The 15,167-nt window shown below is 38.2% G+C and overlaps 1 protein-coding gene across 1 annotated transcript in view; it reads right to left on the bottom strand.

The window, feature by feature from the left end:
• Positions 1–12,930, bottom strand: part of LOC109914713 (single-stranded DNA-binding protein 3-like) — a 47,643-nt gene extending 34,713 nt beyond the window's left edge. Inside the window, exons 1-3 of the mRNA XM_048593763.1 lie at positions 12,908–12,930; positions 9,924–10,032; positions 2,920–3,003 (exon numbers count right to left, since the gene is read on the bottom strand). Coding sequence (XP_048449720.1) covers positions 2,920–3,003; positions 9,924–10,032; positions 12,908–12,930 — 216 coding nt within the window. The remainder of the gene's footprint in view (positions 1–2,919; positions 3,004–9,923; positions 10,033–12,907) is intronic.
• Positions 12,931–15,167: the final 2,237 nt, after the last annotated feature.

Raw genomic sequence — 15,167 nt, 5'->3', positions numbered from 1 at the left:
TATCCCAGTCTTTAGGGCTACCACTGACTTTGACTTTGTTATATATGTCTTTTTTCATTCAACTTAATACTCTCCTTAACTTCCTCGGTTAGCCTTGGTTGTTTCAGCCCTCTCTTAGAATCTTTCCTCCTTACTGAGAAGTATTTTTGCTTGTGCCTTGTAGGTAGCAAATAGGCCTTGGGGCAGCAGGAAATGAGTTGCTCACTGCAGAATCCCAAGCTCTGACCCTGTCATAATATTCACAGTATTTAAATGGAATTTTAGTTTCAAAGAAAACCCCCAGAATGCTGATGTGAAATGGTCCAACAATGTTAATTCTACTGAATGTCATGGAAAGACAGTTAGGTTCTCTCTTATTGGAGATGGCCATTGTTTGACAGTTGTGTGACTTGCATGTTACTTTCTACAAAACATTCAAAGCCTGGATATAGTATACTGCATCAATTGTAGTAACAGTGTGGTACGAAATCAACATTCCATATTCACTGCCTAGTGTGGTATCTTTGCATTTTTAAAGCACTTGCAACCTGTAATGATTGGAAAAAGTGAACAGGAAAGGCAAATCAATAATGAGATAACAAGGTGTAGAGCTGGATGAACATAGCAGGCCAAGCAGCATCAGAGGAGCATGAAAGCTGACGTTTCGGGCTAGATCCTTTCTGAAGAAGGGTCTAGGCCCGAAACGTCAGCTTTCCTGCTCCTCTGATGCTGGTTAGCCTGCTGTGTTCATCCAGCTCTACACCTTGTTATCTCAGATTCTCCAGCATCTGCAGTTCCTACTATCTCTGAGGCAAATCAATAAGCTTGGTGACATCAAGATGCCAATTCATACTGATAATTCCCATTCTGTGTTGTTCAATTTCCCACATTCTGGGCCATAAAAGTGAGTGTAAGTAGGATGGCCCACTAATATGTTCTGTCACAGGATCAAATATAATATTTCAGAGTCACAGAGATGTACAACATGAAGACAGACTCTTCGGTCCACCTCGTCCATGCTGATCAGACATCCTAATAAACCTCGTCCCATCTGCCAGCATTTGGCCCATATCCTTCTAAACCCTTCCTATTTATGTACTCATCCAGATGCCTTTTAAATGTTGTAATTATACCAGACTCCACCACTTCCTCTGGGAGCTCATTCCATACATGCAACACCCTCTGAGTGAAAAAGTTGCCCCGTTAGGTCTGTATTAAAATCTTTACCCTCTCACCTTATGCCCTCTAATTTTGAACACTGCCCACCCCAGGGAAAAGACCATGTCTATTTACCTTATCTATGTCCCTCATGATTTTATAACCCTCTAAAGGTCCTCCCTCAGTCTCTGACGCTCCGGGAAAATAGCCCCAGCCTATTCAGCCTCTCCTTATAACTCTCCAACCCTGGCGCATATATAAAATATTTAGAATTTGCCAGTTCTAAATACTTAACTGCAAATGCTAAAGCAGTTTGTTTCACTGTACTGTTCCTGAAAACCACACACTTTTCCAGGTTTCTGATTATTTTTAACAAGTCATTGTCACAAATAACAGCTAATGTTAATAAAATCAGTATCAAAAGGAACATTTCATTTTAAGAAGAATTTAATTAGGCTGCTTAACCTCTCCATATAAATTTAACTAATTGGCAACTGATCAAAAATATACATTTTTTTAGCTTTTATTCATTAATTAGGAAAGTAGCAGTCTCGAATAATACAAATCTGTAATGGATATTGTACAGTAGCTGAGAATACGCCTATGGATGTTTGCCTGTAACAATGACAAATAAACAGTAGTATTCCTGAAATTGCATTCTACTTATGCAGTCAGCACTTTAAAACTGACACACGAAAATGCTTGTACATTAAAGATACAAAAAAGAAAATGGCCTGTTCCATACTGAACATTGATTTAACATTAAAATTCCAGATTAAAAGACCTTTCAGAGGACTATGTTTTTGAAACTATTGTATCTAAATCTGAACCAACATTTACAAACATAAAATCACAAATATTTTGAAAACTTAAAGGTGACCTTTCAGGAACATAGATAAAATACATTTTAGCACAGCACACCCTCAAACAAACCAATTTCCTCACCATCAGCACTCTAAGGTCATCCAAGATTAGAACCAAATACAATCGAACTCAAACCAAATTAACGGCTGCCAACTGTTTTCTCAGATCAATGATAAATTGGTTGTGGGTAGGGATGGGATATGTAAATGGAGAGGTAAATAAAAAGCTGCCAATGTTTCATTTTCCATTAAATAAATGCAAACATTTTCAAGACCAGCATGCTGTTAACTTCTTTGTTCTTTTCTGCAATAATTTGTTATGATAAAGAGTTTACTAGTGGCACAGATTTCATCTTCATTGAACACCTAACAGGTTGTGATTAAGTGGACTTTTTTGATAATGTTTTGACATTTTCTGAATGTTGCTGTGAAATACCAGCATACTAATTATAATTTCCTAATTATAAATCATCACTTTTTACCAAAGCTCAATGTTTAGTAGGCTGTGTTAATGTTAAGAAACATTACTTGCTAATGCTGAATTAAAATCATACTTGTTAGAATGCTTCACATTGAAAAATAGATCAAGCAATTGATTTATCTGCCAACGGGGTACAGCCCAGATATATTTAAGTCAGTGTATCTGCTAAGCTAACCTTAAGTAGCATACATGATGTTATGCAGGAAATATATAAGTCTGTGCCAGTGAGAAAATGAAAATTTCTCACCAAACAATCATTAACATGAATATCAATAAACATAAACCAATGTTTCAAATGAAAAGAAAAAAATTGCCAAATCAAAACAGTGTTGGTAGTGATGAATTATCAAACAATAAGACCGAGTATAAGTGCTATCAGAGCTAGTGCTCAAATAACCTTGGTTTGTTTGTGCTGATTAGCTACTTGTGTCTTCCTACCTGGCTGTGAGGTCCCATCATGGGATTGCTGGGGTTGTGTGGTGGAGGCTGTGCATGTGGCGAGGGCTGTGAACCTGGTGGTCCCTAGAGATAATTGCAAACATAAATTAGCCAGCAGCATAACCTTTAACAAAATTGACCAGCTATGTTAAGAGTTTCTCAAATTGAAAATTTCTTAACTTTTTTAAAACCTTTTTATTCTTGAGCAGTTAAGTTACATTAGAGTAAACAACTAAATCTCTGCCAATATGTGTTCCTGCTTTTCTGGACTGTAGTAGAAATATGTCATTGGGCAGAAACCAAAGACGATATCATCAAATTCCTAAAAGAAATTGTGAAAACTTAAAGATGTGCCCCACGGGTGTTGTGAACAGACCACACTGTGAATAACAATTAGAGGATAAATAAAATTTGCTGAAGTTTGCATCACTTCTCATTCTTGGCCATAACACAACTTAATTTCTTTCTAAATGGTTCCTAATTAATGGGGCTAATCTTTCACAGAAACAATTTTGTGCAATAAAATTATTTAGAAAAAATGTTTAAATATCAATGGCTCACTGGTGATATGGAGTTATTCTACATTACATTCTTCATGACAGACTTACAAATCAGGAGTGCTCAAAATGATTTTTCACACTAAAATTGTCTATTGCAATGTTTCCTATTTATGTGCATTAGAGCTATTGTAGAAATACAAATATGGTGATCATCATTGTTTTAATATGAAGCACTGAAGTTCAATTCATTGGGGAAGGGAAAAATGGAATCCACTTTGAAGCACACTGACTGCTGATCAACTTCTCATTGGAAAACGAGTCAAGTTTGGCTGGTAGACAATGTTTTGGAAGTGACATAGCCTTTAAGCTTAATGATTAACTTGACAACTAGTCTAAACTTAAATAACCTCAGTGTAGCATCAGATCAGCAGGAATCGAGAGTGTGCTGCTCTAAAATTATTCTCAACTAAATTAAACTATCACATAATTACGTGCAGTTTATTAGCACTATTGTATCTGATGAATAACAGGACATGGTTTCACTGGGCGTGATTTCCAAATAACAAATTTCAGATCACAGCTAGATTACCAGGGTAACCCACTCAAAATCAACCATTATGACTCCCCAAGCTACATAAAGGAATAAGGGATACAAACAGTTCTTCCAGCCCATTCTGTCACTCATGGAATAATCCACAAATTACAGGAAACAAATGATGAGGACAAAAATAATCCTTAATGGGATAACACGTAAACAGCAAGGTCTAAACATATTTCTGTTCAATTAAATAAATCAAACTAAACTACATATTGCGGCAGATAACAATTGCTACTAAATCTTTTAACTATTCTGTTGTTTTACAATCAAATTATGGTCAACCCCATTTTTAATGAATACCAGTTTGGTTTGCCAAACATTCATTACATCTGAACATTCATTCAATGCAGTGCCTAATGTTTCTCGTAATCATACAATTTTTCTAGTTGGGATATCTATCAAACATCCTTTTAAGCTTCTTGCAAAATGCCCAATTGCTCCACACTCAGTTGGCAGCTACAGTTTTCTTGCTCACCCATGGGTGCTGTTTGATTGACAGGCCAAACTACTTAAGGGTGATGCTATCAATTTTTAACACCTGGAAGCCTATACTTATTCTTTCAGGCATGGCAAAAAGAAGTGCTAGACCTTTCCGTTAACTTTCACCCTATTTCATGGAACTTTTAATCAGCATTGCAACACACACTTTTCAAAATCCATCACAATACCATTCCTATAACATTGAAAATAGATAGGTCATGCAAGGCAAGTGAATAAAAATAAATAATCTTTCATTGCATTCAAGTAGGGATGCATTAAATGCTGATTATTGTTTGTATTTGTTAAATAGGGTATCACAGATAAGGTTCCAATGCAGCACTCAGTGACATGCAGATGTTCCAAAACCCTATTTGAAAATGAGAGGGCATCAATTTATAATCCAATATTTCTTACAATGAAAAATTCTAGATTTCTCTTGAATGACCAGTAAAGATTTAAATCAAAATTTAGTATTTTCTCAAAGGTAAAGAGGGAAAGTTCTAGGTTGTTATCCTCTATCACTCATATCCATATTCTTACTATTGCTTTCAAAGAATCATAGATTTGGTTACAACAGAGGAAGCCAATCTGTCTCTACTGGCTCTCTGCAAAAATAATTCACATGGTCTTACTCCAATTCATTTTCCTCAAAGCCACACAGATTTCCTTTTCTCTTTAGATCATTATCCAACTCTCTTTTGAAGGCCTTGATTTAATGTGTCTCCAACCCATCCTCCAGCAGTGCATTTGACATCCAAATCACTCCCTGGACAAAAGGTGCTTCCTTGCTTCTTTAGTCAATTATTTTAAATGGGTTGTCCTATGATATTTGACACATCTGCAAACGAGTAAAATTGCCCACTATCTACTCTGCCAAAACCCTAATGTTTTTGAACTTCTGATAAGTTGCCTTCTAATCTTCTCTTTCCAAAGAGAATAGCTCCAGTTTCTCCAAACTATCAACGTTAAGTGAAGTTCCTTATCCTTGAAACCATTTATGTGAGTCTTTTCTCTAATTTCTCTAATGCCTTCTCCATAAAGCATGGTGACCAGAAAAAGGCATAATACGCAGTCGAAGCTTTATACAGGTTTATCACAACATCTGTGCCTTTGTAATTTATGCCTTTCTTTATAAGGTCCAGAATCCTGTATACTTTATTAACCACTTCCTTAACAGGCCCTGTCATCTTCAATCATTTATACACATACAGTTCTGTGCTCCTGCATTCGGTTTAAAGTTGTGCCCTTAATTTTATGCTGTCTCTCCTGGTTCTTTCTGCATAAAAGAATCACATCACACTCCTCCAAATTAAATTTGTTCTGCTGCTTGTCCAACTATTACACAACTGTTTATATCCACTGGAAGTTTATTATTGTCTTACTGTTTATCACTCTCCCAGTTCACGGTACAGTACTTCCAAGTTTTGAGTCATGCAAATTCTGGAGTTGCACTTCATAAAAAGTAGCTTTTTTCACCTTTTTAGCTGGAAAATAATGGTTCGTACAAGGTACCTTAACAAAGGGAGGGAATCCAGTACGACCGTGAGCAAGATAATTGCTACTTTTATTCAAAACATGTTCAAGAGTGCACAGCAAACAAAATAATTACATGCAAATTTTTGCATATATATCATGTATAAATGACTGTTGTGTTCTGTAGGTGAAACGGATACCCAAGCATTCACGGCCAGGGCGGTGCCAAAATATAAATGTTAATTTATAATATTAAATACATTAAATTCGATATCCAAGATAGTGTGCTTAACATCTGGTCATATAAACGAGATGAAGGAAGTTTAAGTCAATGTGCATTATTTGATGATATTTACTTGACTTGATAAAAAAATTAAGTTGAATATCACAATCACATCAACTGTTCTATTAGTTTTCGTGTGTACACTAAATGGAAGATCATCGTCCACTAGGAGGCAACAATACTCCACTGAGCTAACAAGGAGCCAGATCCAAACACAATCTACATTTTACTATGTGAAGCAGTGGATGTAAATATTAACCTATTCTACATGAGAATTGTTTTAAAGTATATCAAAATTATATTGACTGCTGATTGCAGATTTTCAAAGCGTAATTATTGTTTTAATAATTACCAAATACAAGAACATAAAATACAAACGGAGGTGAATTAGTAAAAGTGTTTAATGCTGTTAACGATGCTTGTGGTTTGAGAATTTCAAGATGATGCAAGGGTCTGAAGATGGGGTGTGAAAGAAATCACAGTCACATATAAATTAGGCATAGGTTGTACCTTTTTTCTGCAAAACTATGGAATAGTATCAAATTTACAAGTATAAATGCTAATAATTTATCTAATTTGACCTGCACCTCAAACCAAAATCTCTTGCTTTTACTCTATACTGATGTTTCAGGTTATGAAACAAGACCTTTTGCATCAGACTGTGTTGAATAAGAACCTCCTGCTGGTTTTAGCTGGAAATCTAGAGTCAGCGCATGCGTAGGTAGGTGATTTAGCATATTCTGGTGCATGAGCTGACTCGGGCAGCTCTTAGCATAAACCCTTGGGGGGGGGGGGGGGGGGGGGGGGGTGGGGGGGGGCGCGTGTCTTATTCAGTGCAGGTCATCCTGCCCTGCAATACATACTATGTATGTTAAGGCTGAAAATAAAACAGGCCGTCTGTCAAATTCTGAACATTTTTAATTTATATAATACATTAAGCCTGAATGAAATTTGTTGCACACTGTACATTTTAACAATTAAAAATGTGAATTATCCTGTCCTTTTTTACTTTCGTATCAAAAGTGTAAAAAACTCCACTCGTCTGTTTTGATACAAGTTATTGCTGGAAAAAAATAGAAACATGCTCATGAAGCTTTTTGTCCTGTCTCATCAGGACAGATGCAAGAATAACAAATTTTATAGGGAGCAACAATTAATACTGCCTGAGAGCAAAGTGCTGATCAATTAAGGTGTTGCTATGGAGAACACACAATGCAATAATTATCTCTGAGCTTTGTTTAAATTCAAACTCTGATTGGTTAAGGCACTGTAATGGGGAATGCATTACAGAACAGCTGTCCTCCTGTTGTGATTGAAACCGAGAAGAAAAGCATCACTACTATCTCTCTTTTTCAGCAACACTCAAGCTCTAACTACCAAGCAACTTTCAGTTTTCTTTTTTACAAATTAATTACATTAAAGCACTACATAATCAGTGTGAATGATTAGTATCGACACTGGTGGATTTTGCTGAACAAAAAAAGTATTTGATGGATTGTTTTCTGGAGATGCTATTTGCCACAAAACTCTTTGGACAGCCAGTAAACCAGACAAACAATAGATGATGAAACTGAAAGAGCATTATGAAATACTGAGAAAGATCCAAGATCATAATTTACAAACCTTCACACATAGCATCTCTGTACCATCGATAAATATTGTGCTAAGATGATTTCCCTTGGATCAATTCATGGCTAGAAATTTGTAGTCTAAAATTTTATTTCATTTATTTTTACATTTTATTACTTTTACAGGAGAGGCAGTGGTGTCGTGGTAATTTCTTGGGACTAGTAATCCAGAACACCAGGCTAATATTCGGGGGACATGAACTCAAATCCTATCGTGACAAATGGTGAAATTTGAACTGAATTAAAAACATTAGCGCCAAAAATCTGACCTAATGTAACCAGTGTAGCAACCCATCTTGTTCATTAATGTCCTGTAGGGAAGGAAATCTGCCATCCTTACCTGGTTTGGCCTACATATACCTCCAGATCTACAGAAATTTGGCTGATTCTTAACTGTCCTCTGGGCAATTAGGGATGGGCAATAATTGCTAGCCTAGTAGTGATGCCAATCCTATGAACAAATAAATACAACATAGACTTTCATTGTTGTAGTTGCACATACTTGGTGCTTGACTTTTTAAAACAGAGAACATGATACATGGTTTCCAAGAAGATTCAGATAATGAAAAGACATGCCAAGCTAAATATGTGCTATGCTATGTTAGCTTGTTTCATGAAGAATTCCAGGCACGTTTCCAGAGATTATTATTCTGGAGAATGCTTCATCCCTTAAATTTTCCTTCGTTCAACAGTATTGGAGATTTCAAAACCTTGTTATAAGCCATATGTGATCATCTGAAGAGGTGGCCAGAAGGCAAGTTTAACTTATTCTGTAAAGCAGGAATAACAGGAGAAACCTTCATCCCTCCCCCAAGCCCAACCTCACCATTACCCACTTCCTTAGACTTATTTTTCTTCATTCCTAGAGGCAGCCCTGCAACACAGGATGTAGTAACTTTGGGAAAGTGGGTTTCCCCAGAATATTCCTTTCTGCCTGAATCCCAGTCATCCTATACTAATGAAGTCTGGTATTCAAAATAGACTGGGTGAACCATTGTCACTACTGGGTGCACTAAGGGAAACTCTATTGCTACATTACACAGAAAAACACAGTTGTGTTTTTTGACTAATTTCTTTCATCATCTTCTGAAGACTGATGTTCTCACTGGAATACAGCTCCATGGTGGTAGCACCTGTCTAATTCATCAAGTAAACAAGCATTGCTCATGTAACAGTACACAATGTGAACATGCTTTTTAATCAGAAGGGAGGGAACATAGCCGAGTGTGATCCTGTCCTCATCTAATGCCCTTATTTGCACTCCCAGAGTGCGTCACTACATAATAACAAGGAATGGGAACCAGGGCTGATTTTTTTTAAAAATTCAGTCGCAATGCTGTAGTGTAAAGACTATAGGTCAGTGAGCATATGCCAGAGATTGAAGCCGGACCCTTCCTGGTTCACATGGTTCAAACACTCAGGACAATTTCTTGTATTTTTTGAAAGTACAAGTATAATGTGCTTTCATTAACCTCTGAGTTTATTGTTTTTGAATTAGTTTTTCATTCTGTGAATGATTAACAAATTAAACACGAAATTTTTACTCCAGCTCAGTCAGTGACAGATGCCAACAAGAAGGCAAATAATGCCCATCACCATTCCACTGAGATTCAGTTACAAATGGGCAGGAATTTCTGCTTGCAATCTAATCGATGTGCTTGTATGCAAACTGGCAGCACTAACAGGGTAGTAAAGCAGAATGCTGGTTTGAAAAGATGTGTTTGTTTACTGTTGTAACATCAGAAATTCTACCATTAAGTCCCCGAATTATGGAGTAGCTCCTTAAACAAACAAAAATACATATAAAAAGGTGATAGTCAGCAAATTGAGATGAATGATTCAATGTGGTTGAGATTAAATTTAAACTTTATAAAAACCCATGTAGATTGACACATGTAATCCTTGTTCAGAGTCCACCATCTACTTCAAGTGCATTATATTTTTCACTGATAATTTAGAGGGATTCAGCATAGGTGTCATTCTTATCTGGAAATCATTTAGCCATTTGAAAGCCTTTTCCTATTGCTTAAGTCTCTTATTACCTGAAAGAATCCCGGTGGTACCGGGCCTACTGGCATTCCGTCTCCTGGGGGAATGTTTCCTAGCACTGGACTGGGAGCTGCGGCTGCACTCTGAAAAGAAAGGCAACTCCTGTGTCATTACATCCTGTAGCAAGGAACTGGCATACTTCCTAAGTGCAAAAAGTAAAATAACACACACTCTGAATCAATTAAACTTATGACAAAAACAAATCTAAATATAACTTTTACGTGTAGCAAGTATTTACACAGACATACTAAAATCATATTTATATTTAAAATGTTTAGCAGTTTATTTGAAAAAAAGGCTTCTTTACTATGAATGACTGGCTTTGCTAACAATCAGTGCTACCCAAATTACGTATAAATTTGCACATCAAAGGACCCTACCAAAGGTCACACTGTGTAAAAGTCATAAAATAATATTCTTAACTGCATAATTCAAATATGAGGGTGGAGGCCTACATAGGGTTCAACAAATGTGGTGTGTTATTTTGAAAGCATGCTCCGGAATGTGGGTCTACACAGAATTTGGAACTTTTCATAAAAATGAAATTCCTGAGATAATGGCAGATTGGAAAGCAAACAAATATGTTTTCTTTATTGATTTAACCTGTTAAAAGCCAAAATGCTATCTCATAGGTGGCAAGTGGCTTCATTTCAACAATATCTTTCTCATGCTAAAGTTGAAACTATTTGAGATCTGGAGTTTCTGAAAATTCATTGTTTTGATAGATGGGAAATAGGGCTGACATGGCATAGCATATCTTCAGTAAAGTTCAGGTTTTGATGGTAGATATTACTATTCAATTATTGCTTTTATTGTTGCAAGTTGCTCAAACATTTTTGGAGGTCAATGAAAACTAGGTGACACAGGGTAAATGGAAAGAAATATCAGCTTCAGGGACTACACATTTTATGTTGGAAAGCTGAATTTCGGAAGATAATTCCACAGACATAATTCTGCAGAGCACCAAGTGATAATACCAAAAAGATTGAAAAGTACCATGGCCTTATTGTTTCAGGAGCTGCAATTCCTTAGTCTAAGTTATATTTTCAATTATACAAGTACAGTCAATATACAGTTCTAAAGTGCAAACTATGATTAAGTGATGAACATGTTGTATCTGAGGATCTCCCAGGTTATAGATCTTTTATCTCTAATGTAGACCTCCCCAACAGAGATTGAGGAATCCGAAGACTTCAAATCAATCTTAGTGAAACGATGGGGGTGACGTGCGAAATCCTGTAAGTATTGACTGGGTTCCTGTCACGATGCATGGGAATATGGGGTATTTCGAGTTTTGTACATGTCTACAAATTCTCGTTCATTATCATAGCATCAGAGGAGCATTGCCATCTGTTTTTTTTTACTAAAGTACTGCAATTTCTCTGCCTTGGATCTATGAACACAAGGTGCATGCAAGAAGCTTTCACAGCTCATCATCTTGTTCACAGTATTTACGTCTGGTGTAGCTGAGCAGTTTTTATGTGCCTGCTGATAATATGCTGTTTAACTCTCCTCTGGTTTGGATTAGGGCTCTTTCTATGCTCTTTGACTGGCACTTCCTGTAGCCATTCAATTTTTGAAAATGTTATCACCTCTGAAAAAAATATACTTCATTGACTTGACATCACCACCGAGACCAGATGGCATTGTGGAGGGTTGATCTTTAAAATACAGTTTTAAAATTACGATGATGCTTATCTGATAATTATAAGCAGAACACACAATCAGAAACTATGGGTCTCTGATCTATTTCTAAGTTATGATGCGAGTGATAAATTATTACTTGCAACTTTTCAGGTGATAAGATTGCAGAAATACCAAGGTGCGGAACAGATTCATTGTTCATGTCTCCCTCATAATTGAAATCAAATGTTGCATTCCAATTCTACTGTATAACATGTTGTATATTATTTAAAGATGTTTAATTATATTAGCTAGCTGGGGTTGAAATTTGTAGTTTTCATATGACGGATATTTCAAGCTTCATGTAAGATAATAAGCTTGATACTGCTAAAGAAAGCAATTGCTCCCTTCACTGGAAAGAACAAGCCCCAAAAGCATTTCCAATGTTGGAGACTCTTCCCAGGATACTTTTCTTAAAATCGACCTGTCCGGGTATGTTATGACAACTCTGGAGCAGGTAGAACTCAAACCCAGGCCTCTTGGCTTAGAGGTCGGGATACTACACCTCACCATATAAGCCCTCATCATTTTCCAGGGACAGGCTAATAACAGGATTGGCTGCACTCTGCATGAGGCAAGCTGTTAATTAAGGTAAGTAAGGCCCCATTATGAGCGGCACAACAATGAACAGCATTGCTGGAACATTCCCATAACAAGAAGGCCCAACACCAGGTCCCTGGAGTTAGGGTCCTAGTCGAAAACTGAGCAGAGCATCCAACCAGATCCTCCATGCCATGTGATGGGATTACTGGATGGAAGACCACAATCATGATCATGTCCAACTTACACAGCAGTTTCCCTTCATCCCAATCTCTCTACTAGCTTCAGAAGTTTTCAAGACAGCCCTACTGTGTTTGTTAGCGAGGACACCCTCATGGTCTCCAACCTGTTTCAACAACAGGAGCTTCTGCTTGTGGAACTGAAGGCCTGATATCACTGCAGCAATGCCCACCCTCCCACTATCCTTGATAGGATGGTCATTGTGTAAGTGGCCAAATAAGTCATTATTTGCATTGCTGTGCATTTTAGCCAGGCAGCTTGTCATGTTTCGTGGCAACAAACAGTCAACGGGGCTTCTGGTCATTTAGGTGACTCGTCTTTCATCAGTCAGGAATAGCGGTGAGGTGTTTGAGTAAGTGAACTGCAACCACAGAAGATAGGTAGGGTTAGTTATTTAATGAGGTTGTTGTGTCCGAGAGCCATGAGGGAAGATGCTACTGAAATGTTAACAATGATAAACCATGAGCAATGGAAGAGTTGAGTGAATATGAAGCAGCAGAGAAAGGTCACTTACCGTTGTGAAGTGGAGAAGATCATTAACCTTCATGCAACACTGCTGTGTGTTCCTCCAGATAATGGATACTGCGCTGAATTGGGAGGGGTCTTCAGACCAGGCTGGCAGTATTTAATGAGGAATGAGGCATGCAGCTGGGGTTTAAAATGATGCCTGCAGAGTGAACGTGTGAAGGTCCCACTACTGGCTAGCATTTCACCGTGGCTGTGTACAAGATGGCACGAGACTGATACGCTAGAGGTGTGGTGCACACTTAATGAGGTGAGCAGTGCAAATTGCATGAGAACATTCACTAGGGTTAATGAAAGGAAACCCTCCAACTAACTTGCTGAATCTAACACATTGCCAACTTTTGGGAAAAACCAGCCATAGGGCCCCGATTCTTTTGCTGCCTCGTTGTGACTCTGTGCCTTAACCAAAACGATGCCAGCAATACAGAACTAGAAGCTCCAGTCCCATTTTTGACAGATCCCATTTTCACGAGCAGGGTAAACGAGTCAGAGAATGATTCACATGAGACAAACCTAAGCCAGCAGAGCCATTTGAACTCAGCTCAAACAGATTCCATTTTCCTGACACTTAACCGTATCCCACCGTATGTAGACGTCTGATTTTTAAGAACATGCATGAATCACAGTCATAGAGCTGTACAGCATGGAAACAGACCCTTCAGTCCAACTCGTCCATGCCGACTAGATATCCTAAACTGATCTAGAACCATTTGCCAGCATTTTGCCCATATCCCTCTAAACTTTGCCATTCATATACCCATCCAAATGCCTTTTAATGTTGTTATTATACCAGCCTCCACCACCTCCTCCAATAGCTCATTCCATACATGCAACACTCTCTGCATGAAAACGTTGCCCCTTGAATCCCTTTTAAATCTTTCCCCTCTCATCTTAAATCTATGCCCTCCAGTTTTGGTCTCCCCACCCTGGGTAAAGACCTTGACTATTCACCTTAACCATGCCCTCATGATTTTATAAACATCTATAAGGTCACGCCTTAGCCTTTGACGCTCCAGGGAAAAAAACCCCTGCCTATTCAGCCTCTCCCTATAGCTCAAATCCTCCAACCCTGGCAAAATACTTACAAGTATTATCTGAACCCTTTCAAGTTTCACATCTTTCCCTATAGCAGGGAGACCAAAACTGCAGGACTCCAAAAGTGGCCTAACCAATGTCCTGTTCAGCTGCAACACGACCTCCCAACTCCTATCCTCAATGCACTGACCAGTAAAGGCAAGCGTACCAAACGCCTTCTTCACTACCCTGTCCACCTGTGACTCTGCTTTCAAGGAATTATGAACCTGCACTCCGAGGTCTATTTGTTTGGCAACTCTCCCCAGCACCTTATCATGACGTGTGTAAGTCCTGTCCTAATTTGCCTTATCAAAATGCAGCATCTCACACTTATCTAAATTAAACTCCACCTGCCACTCCACCCATTTCTGCATCTGGTCAAGGTCCCGTTGTACGCTGAGGTGACCTTCTTTGCTGACCACTACACCATCAATTTTGGTGTCATCTGCAAGCTTACAACCATACCTCCCATATTCACATCCAAATCATTTATATAAATGACAAAAAGCAGTGGACCCAGCATCCATCCTCATGGCACACCGCTGATCACATGCCTCCAATCTGAAAAGCAATGCTCCACCACCACCCTCTGTCTCCTACGTTTGAGTCAATTTTGTATCTGAATGGCTAGCTTTCCTTGGATTCCATGTGATCTAAACTTGCTAACCAGTCTACCATGCAGAACCTTGTCAAATGCTTTGCCGACGTTCATAGAGACGAAGTCCATTGCTCTTCAACCATCTTCTTCATCATTTCTTCAAAAAACTCAAGTTAGTGAGACATGATTTCCCATGCACAAAGCCATGTTGACTATCCCTAATCAGTCCTTGCCTTTCCAAATACATGTAAATCCTGTCCCTCAGAATCTCCTCCAACAACCTACCCACCACTGATGCCAGGCTCACTGGTCTATAATTCCCTGGCTTTTCCTTACCACCTTTCTTAAATAATGGCATCATGTTAGCCAACCTCCAGTCTTCTCGCACCTCACCCATAGCTATCAGTGATACAAATATTTCAGTAAGCAGCCCAGCAATCACTTCCCTAGCTTCCCACAAAGTTCTGGAATACATCTGATCAAGTCCTGGGAATTAAGACAACAAGGTGCAGGGCTGGATGAACACAGCAGGCCAAGCAGCATCAATTTATCCACCTTTATGCATTTTAAGACACCC

This window comes from Rhincodon typus, chromosome 3 (assembly GCF_021869965.1).
Source record: "Rhincodon typus isolate 14 chromosome 3, sRhiTyp1.1, whole genome shotgun sequence".
In the NCBI taxonomy this organism is placed as follows: Eukaryota; Metazoa; Chordata; class Chondrichthyes; order Orectolobiformes; family Rhincodontidae; genus Rhincodon; species Rhincodon typus.
The sequence above is the reverse complement of the archived record's forward strand: the minus strand, read 5'-3'. Positions and strand labels throughout refer to the sequence as shown.